This window comes from Cryptomeria japonica, chromosome 5, assembly GCF_030272615.1.
Source record: "Cryptomeria japonica chromosome 5, Sugi_1.0, whole genome shotgun sequence".
Classification (NCBI taxonomy): Eukaryota; Viridiplantae; Streptophyta; class Pinopsida; order Cupressales; family Cupressaceae; genus Cryptomeria; species Cryptomeria japonica.
The window spans coordinates 866,919,304-866,935,382 of record NC_081409.1 but is presented as its reverse complement, the minus strand read 5'-3'; the positions used below and the strand labels follow the sequence as shown (position 1 = coordinate 866,935,382).

The 16,079-nt window shown below is 36.2% G+C and overlaps 1 protein-coding gene across 1 annotated transcript in view; it reads left to right on the top strand.

Annotated features, from left to right (window-relative positions):
* Positions 1-3,143: 3,143 nt before the first annotated feature.
* Positions 3,144-16,079, top strand: part of LOC131043403 (probable disease resistance protein At1g61300) — a 61,845-nt gene continuing 48,909 nt past the window's right edge. Inside the window, exon 1 of the mRNA XM_057976594.2 lies at positions 3,144-6,003. Coding sequence (XP_057832577.2) covers positions 3,144-6,003 — 2,860 coding nt within the window. The remainder of the gene's footprint in view (positions 6,004-16,079) is intronic.

The following is a 16,079-nucleotide window of genomic DNA, read 5'->3' as shown; positions in this document are numbered from 1 at the left end:
ACTTTGATATACTCAAGCTCCTCTATAGTATCATCATCATAGGGAAAGAAATATACATGTGCAAGGGGAAGAAGACTATCTATTGTAGGATCCTCTAGAAATGGAGAGATATGAGGGTCTCCAAAGATCTCATAGAAGTGATTCCAAAGTATGCGAGGACACTCAACGTCCAATATAACACACATAGTGTCATAATCAACACTAGAACAAATCACAACTACAGCATGGTCCCTGAGATTACCCCAAGCTGATTTACCATTTGAAATTGTTGGTTCAGGTATGAGTCCATACAAATAAGGAAACATATCTAGCCACCTAAGATGTGTTAGGATGTCATGTTGCCAAGACTCATAATTTCCCTTAGCTAGGCAAACAATTGAAGGATGAACAAGACAACCCATGATACCTCTTCAAATGAAATTATCAGACCCCAATAATCTAAAGACATGTAAAGAACATCAAATACAACTCTTTCCAATAAACAGGTCCATCCAAAGTGCCAAAATATCCAAGTGATTGAGCATATAGTGAAAACACAAAAATATCAATAAAATATGCATGAAGCACAATCTTGAAAAATAGACCTAATATATGGACTAATTACTTTGAGAGATTTACGATGATGTATGGAAGTAAAAAAAAACCCACCCCTTAAGATTAACTTAGGTATAAGCTAAAGAGCTAATGATGAATGTAGAATGCATGCATGAATGAGTCCCAACAACAAAGGCCTAATTAGGTACTCATTTACAAACCAATGCAAAGAAATGCAACTCATACCAATGAGGTCTCTCTAAACGGAGAAAAGGAGAAAAACCACATGGGTTAAAACCCCTCTCCAAAAAATGAGAGATGCAATGAAAAAGGTACTACATGTGACTAAGATGAAGGACTCCAATTGGTCCCCCAACTACATAATCGATTATAAAACTATAATAAATATCCCCCCATATGAGAGAGAATGAGGAGAAGAATCCCCCCAATGTAGAAGTAGCTCATGTGCCAATGACGAACGCTTGAAGATAGAACATGATCCACTGCCCAAAAACAACATGTCTCCCCTTAGGAAGAAACCAATCCACTGGAGATAGGTGAAGTCACTCCCATAAATTGGAAGATATAGGAATCCAAATCCAAACTATATGTGCCTCTAGAAACTACTCAAATGCTGTTATGTCCATGATAGATGATGTGGATGCCACAACCAAATCAAGTACATGCCTAATAAATGTAGGAGGTGACAAATCAAGACTTTGCAAAATCTGATGAAGAGCGAGCTCCATGGGCGACAAATATGAGTTGACAACACTGATGTGTCTATTAGTAAAGAGGATATGAATGTCCTCAAAATAGTCCTCTAGATATGAAATATGAGACTCAACAAACAAGGATGATATATTTGTAAGATACGATTCACAAATAATTGTGTCTAGAAGAACAATGTCTTGTAGCACTGAATCAATAGTCACAAGAGCCAAGAATCATCTATGAGAAAAATACCTATCACACAAAAGAGATCAAGCAAAGATTGTATGCTCTATAACAACTAGAGAATTCTCTATTAATGCATAAATAAATAGAAGATTCAATATTGAAGGTGCTATTACAATGAATGAATGACTTGCTTTATAGAAAGCAAGAGATGTCCTAATCCTAAAATTAGAAGAACTAAAGCAATGCAAAGTAGGAGCTAAATTAAGCTCAACTACAAGATAAAAAAAAAAACTAATTAGAAGTGCCTCTAAGTGAACCAGACGAAAAACACATAACACCTAAATATAATAAAGCACCTAAGTTTAGCTTAAGTGAAAAAACATTTAAAGGACCTAATTAATAAATAATTAGATATTTGTCCTAAAATTACTCCAACAGTATCCAATCGTAGTCTTGTCTTTGAATGTGCTAGATAAGGGAGTTAGCTCTCTATAGAATCCAATTAAGATTTGATAGAGATACAATTACGCTTTATGGAACCTTTTCTCACATACAAATTTGATATGGAGTTAGCCAAACAAGAAACCATGTTAGTAGAATTCACACATCTTGTTAAAAGGTACTCTTAAAATAAGTTTCTAGGAGTTCAAAGTCATATAATAGGTTAGAGGAGATTCTTGTAATTTTTAATTTCAAAAATTATTTTGTAAATAAAGAGAGCATAAACATTGGAGAGATGATGGATGGACAGAAAAGGTTTAATTACCTGACATAGTTAACTACCCTACCATTAGCTCTCACATTTTTGTTTAGAACTCTATATTTTCTTGTCATAACTACATAAATTCTGCTTTCAATAGTTTTTTTTCTATTGCTTAAAACATGGCAAATTTATATCGACTGAGCCATGCTTTTAATAAAAGTAATTTGTGAACATGAAAAAGACACTTGAATGCTAGCACTATAGTAGAAAGAGAAACACACATCTATCATCATAGAAATAAAACACAGATATAAATATTATCTGAATCTTAATCACTTTAAATATTTCAAATTGAAATTACCATGATCAATTCGCATAGCAAATACTTTGAATATACTCATTAAAATTTTGGTCCCACGAAAATGAAAATTTACTACCTATAAGACTTCGATGCCAAGAAATGGTGTCGCTAATCATGTTTAACACGGAGGATTGAAAACTGAAAAATTTACCGCTCAACGTAATGTCCAAGACCGCACACGGATTGGCAATTATTTTTCAGTCTTCTGATTTTTTCTATTCAAACACTTCGAGACACATTCGCTGGAAGTGAATAAAATTACTGCCCAGGAAAGTTTTCAAGCACGCGCTTGGACCTTGAAACGGGATCGAATCTGTTTTGTAACCGACTTCCTCAACCATCGCTTTCAGATGATGTCTCGTCAAGTACAGAGAGCCGCAAAATTCTTTTTAGTGGAAGAAAAAGTTCCACACTCACCATTACTTCATGCTGACGGATGATCCGCCTACTTAAATTGACTTTTTTCTAAAGGTTATTCTGTAACATCTTTCTACACTTTCCTATGTAAATAGGATTACTGTCTTACGAAGTGTCTGTATGCTTCTCTGGCAAGAGCTCTAGCTGCTATTTGGCTGTATTTCCCCTGCTACCTCTGACAAAGAGAGTTTTAGTAGAATTTCAGTTTTCTTTCTAAGGTACCCCCAAATGGGTGATCCTGGCTTCATCCCTGGAATGTTTGGTTACGCCATTCATTTGGCTGTGAGTCAGGTTATTCATCACATCAATGTTGCCATCAAATGCAGGAAAGAGTTAGATGCTCTCAAAGCCCTGATTCTCAAAGTTCAATTACTGAACATGGAAATGCAAAACTATAGAAAAGCTTTGAACTGTGGCAGAGTGAACACAGCCTCTGAGCCTTCTTTGCCCCTCGCAGTCAACAGTTGGTTGAACGAATTGAATGCTCTTCTGGATGAAGCATCCGATTTGGCCGAGCACTGCAACGTACAATCATACTGGCATCTCTTTCCTCGTTACAGAACGAGCAGAAAGATTAGGCGACTCATTGAAACTGTGGAAAAGCATCTAGCCTCCACGCCTTCCGTCGCTTTTCTGCATCAACTACAGCTGCATGTGACAAATCAGCAACTTCTTGAGCAGATTAAAGCGGGGAAGGATCCCCCCTTTAATCTGCATACTTCAGCACTTGCCGGCACAGTTGGAGATCTCAATCCATCTAATTCTACAACTGCTCCACGCACGAAGTATATTGAGGAGGCATTCATTGTCGGACAAGATTCTACATCAACCAGAATGAAGGAGCTGATTCATTCACAGCAGCACAAAAACGTCTCTCGTTTTGGCCTTGTTGGGAAAGGCGGGGCCGGTAAGACTCTACTACTCAAACGACTCTTCAACAGTGACCAGGTACAGAGTATCTTTTGCAATGACTTGATGCTTTGGCTTACTATTTCACAAAATCCATCTTTCAGTACCCTTAGAAATGATCTTGTAAAGCAAATAGCTCTTAAAGTAAATGAAATATTGGACAGTAGAGATGAAGACCGTGTGAAAACTTGGCTGAATGAAAGCATGAGAAAACACAAGTTTGCCCTGTTTTTAGACGATCTTTGGGAAACAAGTGCAAAATCCTTGTTAGAGGAGTTGTGTGTTCCTCACTCTCCACTCCACAACTCAAACATCATCATTGCCACTTCCAGAAGTAAGAGTGTGCTCTCACAGTTGGGTGTTCCACCTCCATCAATCATCCAAATGCAAGACTTGACTGAGGATGAGAGCTGGACATTGTTTTCTTCCCATGCTTTTCCGCACAGTGATGGAGTTTTGTCCATGAGCATTGACCAGGAAATAGCGAGGCGCGTTTGCAAGGAGTGTGGGGGGCTTCCATTAGCAATCAAAGTAGTCGGACAGGCAATGGCAGGTGTTGCTCAGTCAAATGAATGGGAATTCGCACTCCAGAGATTGCAGAATGATGTTACGCACTCGCTTTCAAGCAAGTTGAGATTAAGCTACGATGCTTTGGCCGACTTACCAGGCTATGGCTTTTCCTTGCAGTTGTGCTTCCTCTACCTCGCTGCTTTCTCAGAAGACGAAGTCATCCTGGCTTCAATTGCTATCAAGTATTGGATTGGAGAAGGGTTGTTACCCGGGCCGGATCCTGTCCAAATTGGAGAGACATACCTCATTTTGTTAGCAGATCGATGCCTTATTGAACCAATCCATAAGGATCACGACGGAAAGGTGATCAATTTCAGGGTGCATGATGTATTGCACCACTTTTTGGCACACCAAATCGCTCAAAAGGAAGAAAAATGCTTCTTTCAGGCACGCAGAGAGTTAGGAGAGTTTCCCGCTGATGAATGTGAGGGATACATCAGAATTTCATTAATGGACAACTGTTTGACTAAGGTTCCAAAGGCATTCGGGGCTCCCTATATCCGCTCCTTGCTACTGGCCGGTAATACATCTTTGTCGGAAATTCCTAAAGAAGTGATTGGGAGTATGACCGCTCTCAGGGTCTTGGATTTGTCACGGACTGCCCTCCAGTCGTTGCCAAAAAATGTGGGAAATTTGAAGCATTTAGTTTGTCTCAGATTATGCTCTGTTCCAATCAAGAAACTGCCGTACTCTGTCGGTACCCTTAGAAACCTTCAAATATTGGATCTTTATCAGTCTGATATTACACAACTCCCATCCAGCATTTCTAAGTTGACTTGCCTAAATATTTTGGATGTTGGTTCATGTAAACATCTGAAGTGCATGCCTTATGGGATCTCAAACCTTAGGTCTCTGAAGTACATGAATGCAGGCGGATCTCGAAATGTAGTATGGAAGAAGTGCAGAAGAGGTCAGCTTTCAATTAATGATTTGGGTACCCTAAACCAACTCAAATGGTTGATGCTTTCAAATAAGGGTGAAATAATTCGAGAAGGAATGCTCGGAACCATGAAGCAGATGGAAACTCTATTTTTATATCTAACAGATATAGTAAAGCTCCCCCATGACATGACTGCCATGTCTAAATTGAGGACACTCTGGCTAGCATGTCCTCACTTAATCCATATAGAGGATTCATTTTGTGGATTTAAAAATCTGGGTAACATTAGATTGTTCAACTGTGGCAAGTTGAAACAACTACCTCCTTTGCAGAAGCTTGAGAATCTGAAGCATTTACAGATTGTTAGGTGCCCCAACATAGAGAAGTTCCCAGAAGAATTCGGAAAGGGGGGAGGATTTCCTAAGCTTGAGGTATTTTCAGTGGTGGAGGTGGAGAAATTAGAGCAGCTGCCAATAGTAGAGGAGGGAGCACTACCTTCACTTAAAATATTGACAATAATGAAGTGTGAGGCATTGCAGAGGTTACCAGAGTGTTATTGGAATTTGAAGTGTGTAGAGAAGATAAGAGTGTATGGTTGTTCAAAAGCTCTTCACGTTATGGCAGAGGAAGACAAATTTATAAAGAAAAAAAGCAAGGTGCAAACAATAACATTATCAAGGACAGAAATTAAGACATTGGAAAAGCGCTATTATGATATCCTTTGTCGGGGTGAGCACTTCTATTATGGTGAATTTTGGTGCAGCGAGATGTTTCAATTTTTGGATAATATTAATCGATTTTGGTCTTTATATGTGTCAAAATAATGGTATATAAATATATATTATTATACAATTATTTGACAACAATTTTTTTATATTATATTATGTGTAATTGTAATGCTTAAAAAGTTTCAATTATTTTTTCATTACATATATATAATAAATTTATAATTAAATGTTTATTTTAATTTTTCAAATTTTTTATACATTGTGTTAGATTCACAATTTTAAGATAGCTTAAATTTGTCTATAGATTGAGTCATGTAATATGATCTAATATATATTACTCAAAATGTGTCTATCTCACTTTTAATTTAATGTTTATGGAAATTATTTGCATTCTGCCAATTTACAAATCCAAAAGATTGAGTTGAGTAAGAACAATTATTTATAGATAGACCCAAGTCATTAATAAAACATTTGGGAATCATCTACAAATAGGAAATCACAACTCAAAAATACTGTTTGATTTTAGAGAACTTTGAAGTCTCATCTCTACATAATTAGGCATCTTCTTCTTGCATTTCTTGTGTATCTAGGAAATTGTACAACCACCTTCTAAGGGCTTGACTTGCAATTAGAAAAAGTCAAGGTTTTTTCTCTCTCACCTCAAAGCAAGAACTATGGTACTTTTTAACACAACCCATTTTCAATTACAAGTCAAAAGATATAGACATGCCAATCTCAACCAATAAATTTCAAATTCAAGCTTGATGTTAGTAAACTTATCTGCTTGACTTTGGGCTTAATGGGAACCTTGGTCATGTTGGCATTGGTGGTGTAGCACGTGATAGCTTTGGTCTTGTCCAGTTTATTTCTTCAATTTATAAAGATTTTTATACTAATAATTACGTGGAGGCTGTCACCATTTTGTATGCTCTGGAGAGAGGCTATGTTCTTGGCTGGAACAGGATTATTTGCAAATCTGATTCACAAGTGGTGGTGACTCTACTAAATGAGCAGTGATTTGATAATCTTAATTGACACTTAGCTCAAGTTGTTAGACAGATTTAATGGTTGTCTCGTTTTTTGGAATCTATTACTTCTAGGGAGTGGAATGGAGTTGTAGACTGCCTGGTCAAATGGGCTTCTGATTGAAGGAATTGATGGAATATTAAGGATAAGTGGCAATTAACTTTGGATTTGTCTCACATGTTGAAGCAGGCTGTTGCTACAGATAGAACTATTTAATTTGTTGTTCTTTGCAAGACTTCTAGACCTTATTATTTTATAATGCTCTTTGTGTTGAATAAATTTTTACCCCTCTTTTTAAGAATTTGTTCATTATTATACTATTGATGGTTGATTTTTTTTTTTTCAAAAATTCAACACCTTGATATTAGTTTAGACACCAATCTTAAGATTTGTTGAATTGGGGTATTCTAGAATCTACCATAGTTTGACCTTACTGTAATTCCCGGTTTTTCAACTTGGGTCATACTGTCACCATTTTCCCCAATGTAATTTTAGTTTCAGTGTTTTGCCATAGGAAGCCCTGTTTTATGATTGCGTCTTTAAAAAAGCATGATGTCACAGTTTAATAAAACATGTTGAAGACCATTGTTTTCCTGAAACAATTTCATGGGTTTCATTGGGTATTGATTAATTACAAAAAATGAAGAAAACCCAACCTGATTGCAGTTTGTAATGCCTTGATACTAGCATCGTCTGCTGCCTCCTTTTCAGAGTATATCTTCCGCTCAACAGTGTGGTGTGCCTGCAATTGTTTGTCTAGCTAACTGTTAAAAAGTACGACCTAATTCCACTCATACCAGCAAAACAACAAATACATAACACCTGTATAATCATGAGCAACATAGAAAATGCCAGTAACTCTGTAGCGAGTGCCATCTTGTTCTGAAATGAAACACAATCTCGATATCTTTCAACATCTTTTTATCTCTAATTTTTTCAAAATATAAGTATGCTCTAAAATTTGAAAAATAGTAAAATATTCTTACTTACAAAGCACAATAACAAAACTGGTTTGTGATTCAATGGCATTAGCTAGAGTGGAAAATCAAAGAGGTATTCCAAGTAGAGTATCCCCATGAGACACTTTTAGTTTTAAAATAAGGTAAAATACCAGAGTCTGACTCTAGATGGAACTCCTGGGTAAAGTTAGTTCAAACTGGGTACATCAAACAGTGGGTGCAGATAGTTTTAAGTGTCAGGTGTTGGGAAAACCCCGCATTCAACTCCAGGCCATCCACACAATGTTCACCCAGCAAGAATAAATTTAGCAACCAAATAGAAGAAACTTAATTGAAAACTCAAAATTAGAACAATACCTGAAGTCAAAGGAGATTGGGTTCTTACAAAATTAGAATGAATGTCATGTATAAACTTTCCTAAAAAATTCTGGTAACAATCAGCACTAAAGATGCACTGTTACAGAAAGATCTAAAGACTGCATTCCTCTCCATTTAGTTTATACCATGTTAAGTGTTACAACTCATCTACTAAGGTCAACATCAAAGGCATTCTAACAGATCTAGAGAAACAAAGTTTTGATAGAGAGCTCTTTTGCATGATTAGTAACAAGTTATTCTAGATAAAAAACTAGTGATGTTGAGTTCGATAGCTCACTCTAAAGTTTCAAATATCAGATGAAAACTTCTAACATAGATTGTAAATTAATCCATCAGACAAAATCTAACCTTCTGTTTGATTTCAAGAACTTTGAGAATCTTAATATTCACCTCTCTCTTTCTGAAGTCAAAATGATATCCATACAAATAACATTATTTCAGAATGATTACAACCAGGGTCAATAAATATTCCAAAATCATGCAATCTTACTACCCAAGGTTAATGCAGATTCCAAAGTATTGTTTGTTTTGAGCTAAATAATTCCACAAAGATTCGTTAATGTAGAATCTAAAAATATGTTGTTATAGTCTAATATCTAAGTAATGTTTCATTATTGAATACATGAGTTTTTCACAATCCAGGAAATTAAATTTTATTTTTTCTGGATTTGATTGTGTATAGATTTTTTTCCATCAATATTTTTAATCACTCTCTATGATTCATCATCACGATGAAAGAGTGCAACAGTTTTTTTCCATCAGCGTTTTGAATCATCCTCCGTGATTCATCACCAGGTTGAAAGAGTGCAACATGGTTGCACTCTTTCATCCTGATGATGAATCACATAAGGTGATTCAAAATATTGATGGAAAATAATTTATACACAATCAAATTCAGAAAAAATAAATTTTGATGTTTCATTATATCAACCAATTATGAGGCAGGATTGCATGAATTCAGTATTAAACCTACCATACATGCACAATATAAATATTTATTCAAGTTCAATGCTAGAAGAAAATTAATATTTCTCTGATAGTCTAATCCAAAATGTTATAGAAATCACTTAATACCCGATTCAAATTTAGCTCTTAGAACTCAAACTTTATCATTTCCTTCACAATTCCAATTGCATAGTTCAAAGCATTCTGAAAAAGTAGTAATAATTCTACATACCTTATCAATTAATAGACTTCTTGTGATATGCATCACTTTCACACTGATACCACAAAATACCGCTACAATTGTTTATATTAAAAATTGAATAATATTTTTGTTTCTCAATGTCAAAGAGAAAATTGATGGGAATAACCACTACCTCATACAACAAATTTTTAAAAAGCTTGCAAAAGTTCTAACAAATTTCAAAACTCAATAACACTGAAATTTGCTGCTAACACAAAGACTGCAATAATGGAACTCACACATTCAAACAAACAAGAACTCTTTCTATTTTTCATTCATGAATCCAAAACTACATGTCTAGATTTTTTAGACAGCTTTAAAATCATTCAAATCTCTTTCCAAGCAACTCTGTCTTCAATGTGTTGGGTTAGCCCCTCCCTTATTCTTATTTCCAAGCACCTCTCTTTTATTCTTCCCCATACATTTTGTTAATCTCCCACTTATCGGATTCTGCAGTCTTGCGCTGTTCTTTTTGTTTCTCTGTGTTTTTGCAAATTAATTATCTGCAACATTTTCATTTCATTTCACCTCACTCTCCTAGCTCCTACGCAACCCAACTTGGTAGCCTTCCTCCTGTATCCCTTTCTCTCCATTTTTTATTGCACTGCTTCCTATTGTCTCACATCGCAGCCCACAACATACATTCCTTGGTTGTTTCTACTCCATACGCAGCTCTCTCACCATGCTTTGTTTTGGGTCGATGACTCTTCCCTATTCTCCTTCACCACAACCCCCTTCTTCTTCTGGGCTGATTCCTAGGTCATAAAAAACCCAACAGCAGAAATAAAAGTGAGATACTCAACCTCCTAAAGAAGCACCTGTAAAAAACACTTAAGTGCACAGATTCACTCCCATCCGTTATTTTCCATTAACAATTTTGCCAAAAATTAGAGCCTTTAAAGGCCATATTAAATCCTTAATGAAATGAATATAAATATTGATGAAAAACCATTAAATTTAATTATTAGCTGGTTTATTTGGAAAAGGAATTTGGCAGCTTTGTCTAGAGAGTATTTATCTATATGAAACTAAAAAGAACCACTACAATGCATAATATTTTAGTATGAATGGGAATAATTTTAGTAATAATTTCTCATCATACATAATGTTTAATAATATTGCATTGAATTCATGCATGTAGGTCACTAGATCTCTGTCACATCCCCACATCAAGCCCATTTGGTGGGGTCTCAAATAAATAAAACTAAAGCACATTGCAAGGACTACCTATCAAACACGGAAGGAGGAAAAAGGAGACATTTGAAGTTAATAGGCATGGCATGGGTATGGTAGGAGTGGTTGTGTAGGTAAGAGGTGTGCTGTAGGTGTGGAAAAACAAAGGGCGTACCAGCATGAATTGACATTGCTGCCATAAAGAAGGCATGGCAATCACCTCTAGAGTAAGAATTAGCAGGTGGACGGTACAACTGGTGTGAAAGACTTGAAGAGAAACCAAAAACTGTGGTCTCCAAGGATGCACAGGTGATGCACGCTAAAGATTGTGGAGACAGGGTTTACAACTGTTAATTGCATTCGTTGGGAAGTTATTAAAGCCTTTTCAACAAAACCATTTTGAGTGCTTCTTGCAATCATGGCACCCATGAGACCGCATTTCTCTAAGGCATCTTGGCACGTAGTTCACATGCCTGATCGATGCGTACAACAGAACCAGGGCGGTTGCAGCAACAACGTTTCAAAAACCCCATCTAACACAAGCAGTGAGGACACGGGTGAAGAGACCATGCTGCTGTGGAGGAAAATGCCAGTCCTCACAAAATGTGGAGAAAGGAATGTAAGGCATGAAGCTTTATGCTCTGGTTTGGAGAAGATGTTCGTGGATCCTCATTATCTGTGGCAAGGATCCAAATGGAAGACTCTGCAATTAAACAGAATTGATTTTATTCCTTATCAGTTCTATTCGTTTAAAACATTTAACCATTATAATTTGTGTAAACTTACCTTGGTGTAGGACTGACAGGAGGGAATGATGTAGGAAGGGTTTCTCAAACTTTAGATTCCTTGAAATGAATAAAACATCTATTCTTATTCTAGCAAAACCAAATGAGGGGTAATGATACTATAAGTTTGAAATGTAAATAAAGGTGAATTCTCCAGTATGTCCAAAATTTGCTAGTTGAGATAGCACACCAGGAAAGAGAAACTCAAGAGTTAAATAGAGAATCTCATTGGATGTAGTATGATAGTGGTCGTATGAGAAATTGTAGAACCATAAATTTCAATCGGACGGATTTGATTTCAATATTGTTACTAATTAATTATATAAAATCTAGTAGTAACGAAACTTGAATTCTAGTTGATAAGATTGGTTATGAAACACGTGTCAATGTAAGTTGAGCTAAATATAAATATATGTAATCCCCTATGGTATTAGCCTCCACCTAAGATGATTCAATGATTATCATATATGTTGGCATTAATAAATGTAGCATATCCTCCACCTCTGGATAAACATCAACATTATATGTTTATTCCAACCATGCGTAAATAGCCATCAATTTGTGTCTAACATGAAATTATAATGCATAGAAATTAAATATGGTGTGGAATACGTTTAACTCTGTAAATGTTATTTATTAAACTTTGTATAGTTGAACATAATCACGAGTTATGATAATGTGGGTTTGCGCAATTTAATAATTAAAATCATAAGATAAAGAGTGTTGTTATTATTATTATCCTCATCATCATTATCATGGATATAACTTCATATGAATAACTAATTAATATAGTGTTTCACCTATTGGGAGCATGAAGTTGGCAATATTCACTTATAGCAAGTATAGCATTACTGATGTATGCCTACATATAGTTGGATAATCCACTATAGCATACATGACATACTTCTCTTGAAGATAGTTTTAAAGACTATAAAATGGTATATGATATGAGTTTTATTTAATAAATCCAACTTGTGAGTTTGCGTGAACTATGGATGTTCCAAGTTGAGTTATATAACCTCCATACTAAACTTGTTAGGTGAATTTAGATTGGTAGTGTTTTCTTGTGAGTTTGCGTGAACTATGGATGTTCCAAGTTGAGTAATAAAGTTGGCCCTAAGATGATAAGGCAAACCCTGTGTCATTCAAGTTGGTTTAGGAATAATAATATAGGACTTTAGATCGAATACCTAGATAGCTTTGAAGGGATAGCATTCTAGTACCAATAACTAAATGCTAAATGTTATTAATGGAAGGGAAATGTTGATGACACCTTGGTTGTGGGAACTTCTGCATAGGCATCCGGGTAAGTGCACCAAGATGGTGAACAAAAAGGGGAGTATAAGTGGCCACTTTTTTCCTGAAAACAGGTAAACCTAAACTTCAAAGAGATATTTGAAGGTCACACACTCAAAACTAGGAGTTGAGAAAAGAATAAGAATTGTAGCACTTTGAATCTAGTTTCTAAACTACTAAAGTTTTTTAAAATTGGATAAGATTAAGAGGGTCAAACCTCTCTCGCACGAAAAACTATTTCTGATTTTAAAAAAAAACCAGAACATAGCTATTTTCGTGCGCTGCACAAAATATATAGTTAGATTTAGTATTTTGCAAAACCCTTTGGTAGGATGATAGGTGAGATTGAGATCTAGAAGTTGTGTATTTTTTTGTAATTTTTTCGTTGAGTATTTTTTTTTAATGATTTTTTGAAGTGACCGCATCCTTAAAATTTGGTACTTGTTCATGCGTTGGGCATAACTTACATCAAAATAATCGAAAATGAAAACTTCTAAATTTTTTTTTTTATAGAATCTAGTGTAAAACAATAATATGTAATTTATTTTGAATTTGGTCTAGTAGATCAAAAGTTATTAAAAAAATGGTAGACATATGTCTGTGAGGACTGTCAAGGCACTAGTAAAGAAAATTAAAGTTCACTATGCTAATGTTGTCTAAAAATAGAGAAAATTATATGGTTAGAAAGTTGAGAAGACGTGTGAGATTATGGTGGTAATTTTAGAGATACCCACTTGATTATTTGTAAACCTGATGATGATGAAGTCGATAAATCATGTTGGAAGATGAAAAAACGTGTAAAGGGACAAAAATAGAGGGAAAATGGGCTTGCAAGCCTTAGGGTTGTTTTCCAACCATCTTACCAAGCCAAAACACACATGGGTTTTGATGTGCAAGATAACCCACTAGGGTTTTGAAAAACAAAAAGTACCATTCATAGTTCTACATAACCCGTATGGGTACGAGTTATGTAGAACTAAAACCATCATTTTTAGTTTCACAAAACCCGTACGGGTTATGAAAAACCATAATTTTGAGTTTCACAAAACTAGTATGGGTTATGAAAAACATCATTTTGAGTTTCAAAAACCCATACGGGTTATGAAAAACCATCATTTGATTTTCACAAAACCAGTACGGGTTATGAAAAACATCAATTTGAGTTTCACAAAACCCGTACGGGTTATGAAGACATCAAAATGTATGCTTATAAACTTAGCATTTACTACACATAAGTATAGACATACATATATAATATGTGTTTATTTATGTATATATGCATATCTATAGTTATATATGCATATATTTATATAGATATATGTATATATGTTTGTATACATGTATGTCTCTCTTCTTTTCCTCTCTCTCGTCTTCCTTCCCCCATCACTGTCTCTGTCTATTCCGAGCCCTAATTAGCCTCCTTGAGTTATATCTCATCTCTCTCCCCCTCACACTTCTCTCTCTTTCGAGTCTCTCACCCTCTTCTCCTTCTCATTCTCTCTACCTCATCTCTCTCTCTCTCTCTCTCTCTCTCTCTCTCTCTCTCTCTCTCTCTCTCTCTCTCTCCCTCTCCCTCCCCCTTCCCCTTCTCTCTTTCTCTCCCCTACCTCTCCCTCTCCCCCCTCTCCCTCCCCCTCTCGTTATCTTATCCTACTCTCTTCTCCTCCCCCTCTCTTGATCCTACTCTCTCTCTCTCTCTCCTTCCTTTTCCCAATATACCTCTCTCTCTCTCTCTCTCTCTCTCTCTCTCTCTCTCCTTATCCTATTCTATTGCTCTCTTCCTACCCTCTCTCTCTCTCTCTAACTCTCTCTCCCTCCACCCTCTCTCTCTCTCTCTCTAACTCTCTCTCCCTCCCCCCCCCCCCCCTCTCTCTCTCTCTCTCTCTCTCTCTCCCCACTTCCTCTTTGGTTCTTATTTCTACATAACTCGTACGGGTTATGCAGAACTAAGGCCAAAAATTCTAGTTTTGCATAACTAGTATGGGTTATGAGAAATTGAGGAACTTGTTTTTTTATTATTAAATATATAATGTTCCTCAAAACCCATATGGGTTTTTTTGAATAAAAGGGGTAAAAATTTATTCAAAACTAGGAAAACAACAAAGCACCAAGGGTCAAACCACCCTGTCCATATCCAGTAAGTTATCTAACTGATGAGCCAAATCAAGAGACAATTGACTCCTATCAACAATATACCAATTTTGCAAGTGTTCAGAGGCCCATTTGGCCAAACAATCAGCAACACCATTCCATTCTCTAGGGATATGCTGAAAAGAAACACATTCTAGAGAAGTAGACAAATGAAGAATCTGATCAACCATGTGAAGTAACCCCCAACTAGCTTCAATAGACTGCATCTAATTCAGTAATCTAACAACCACCTGCGAGTCAATCTCACAAATAATCCTACACCACTCACGATCACAAGCCTGCTCCACAACAAATAAAAGAGCAAGAGCCTTCATCAAATTATTGGTGTGATTCCCTTTATAAATAGAGAAAATAAATTGGACATTCCCTAAACTATCTCTCCCAACGCCACCAATCCCAATAGGGCCAGGGTTACCATGAGAAGACCCATTAGTGTTAATCTTCAAAAACCCTAGTGGAGGAGGGAACCACTTCCCTTCCCTATTAATTTTCTGGAAAGGGTGTCGACCTCTATTTCTCTTGATTTGACACCATGAAGGAGGAAAATAAAGATGATCATAGCAAGTGGTATCCGCAGTGTCAACAGCCTCTGACATGTCACATTTGGCACAGATAGTTTCTCCCAAAGAGTAAAGAATTTTCCTCCACAAGTGTTGAACTCCCAATTGAACATCCTAAAAAATTTGTCGATTCCTTTCCAGCCAAATATGCCAAACAATAAAAGATGGCCCCAAAGTCCAAGCTATTTGAAGAAAAGAAGTCTTAACTGGAGGCTTACCCCATCGATCAAAAAATTCAACCAAAGAGGCAGCATGCTGACAAGCTTGGTTCCAAACACCCCACCAAGAATGCCAAATATGTCTAGTAAAGGAGCACTGAAAAAAGAGATGTGAGACATTCTCCTCACCATTACTACACAAAACACATCTAGAAGGACCTTGAAAACCATGGTTGCATAAATTATCCCAAGTCAAACATCGATTATGGACCAACAACCACATGAAAAAATTGCATTTAGGCCAGGAAAACTTATGCCACACATGCTTCCACCAAGAGACCTGGACATCTCCAAAAGTCTATCACACTAACTCCCCATAACTAGTAGAAACAACAAATTTTCCAG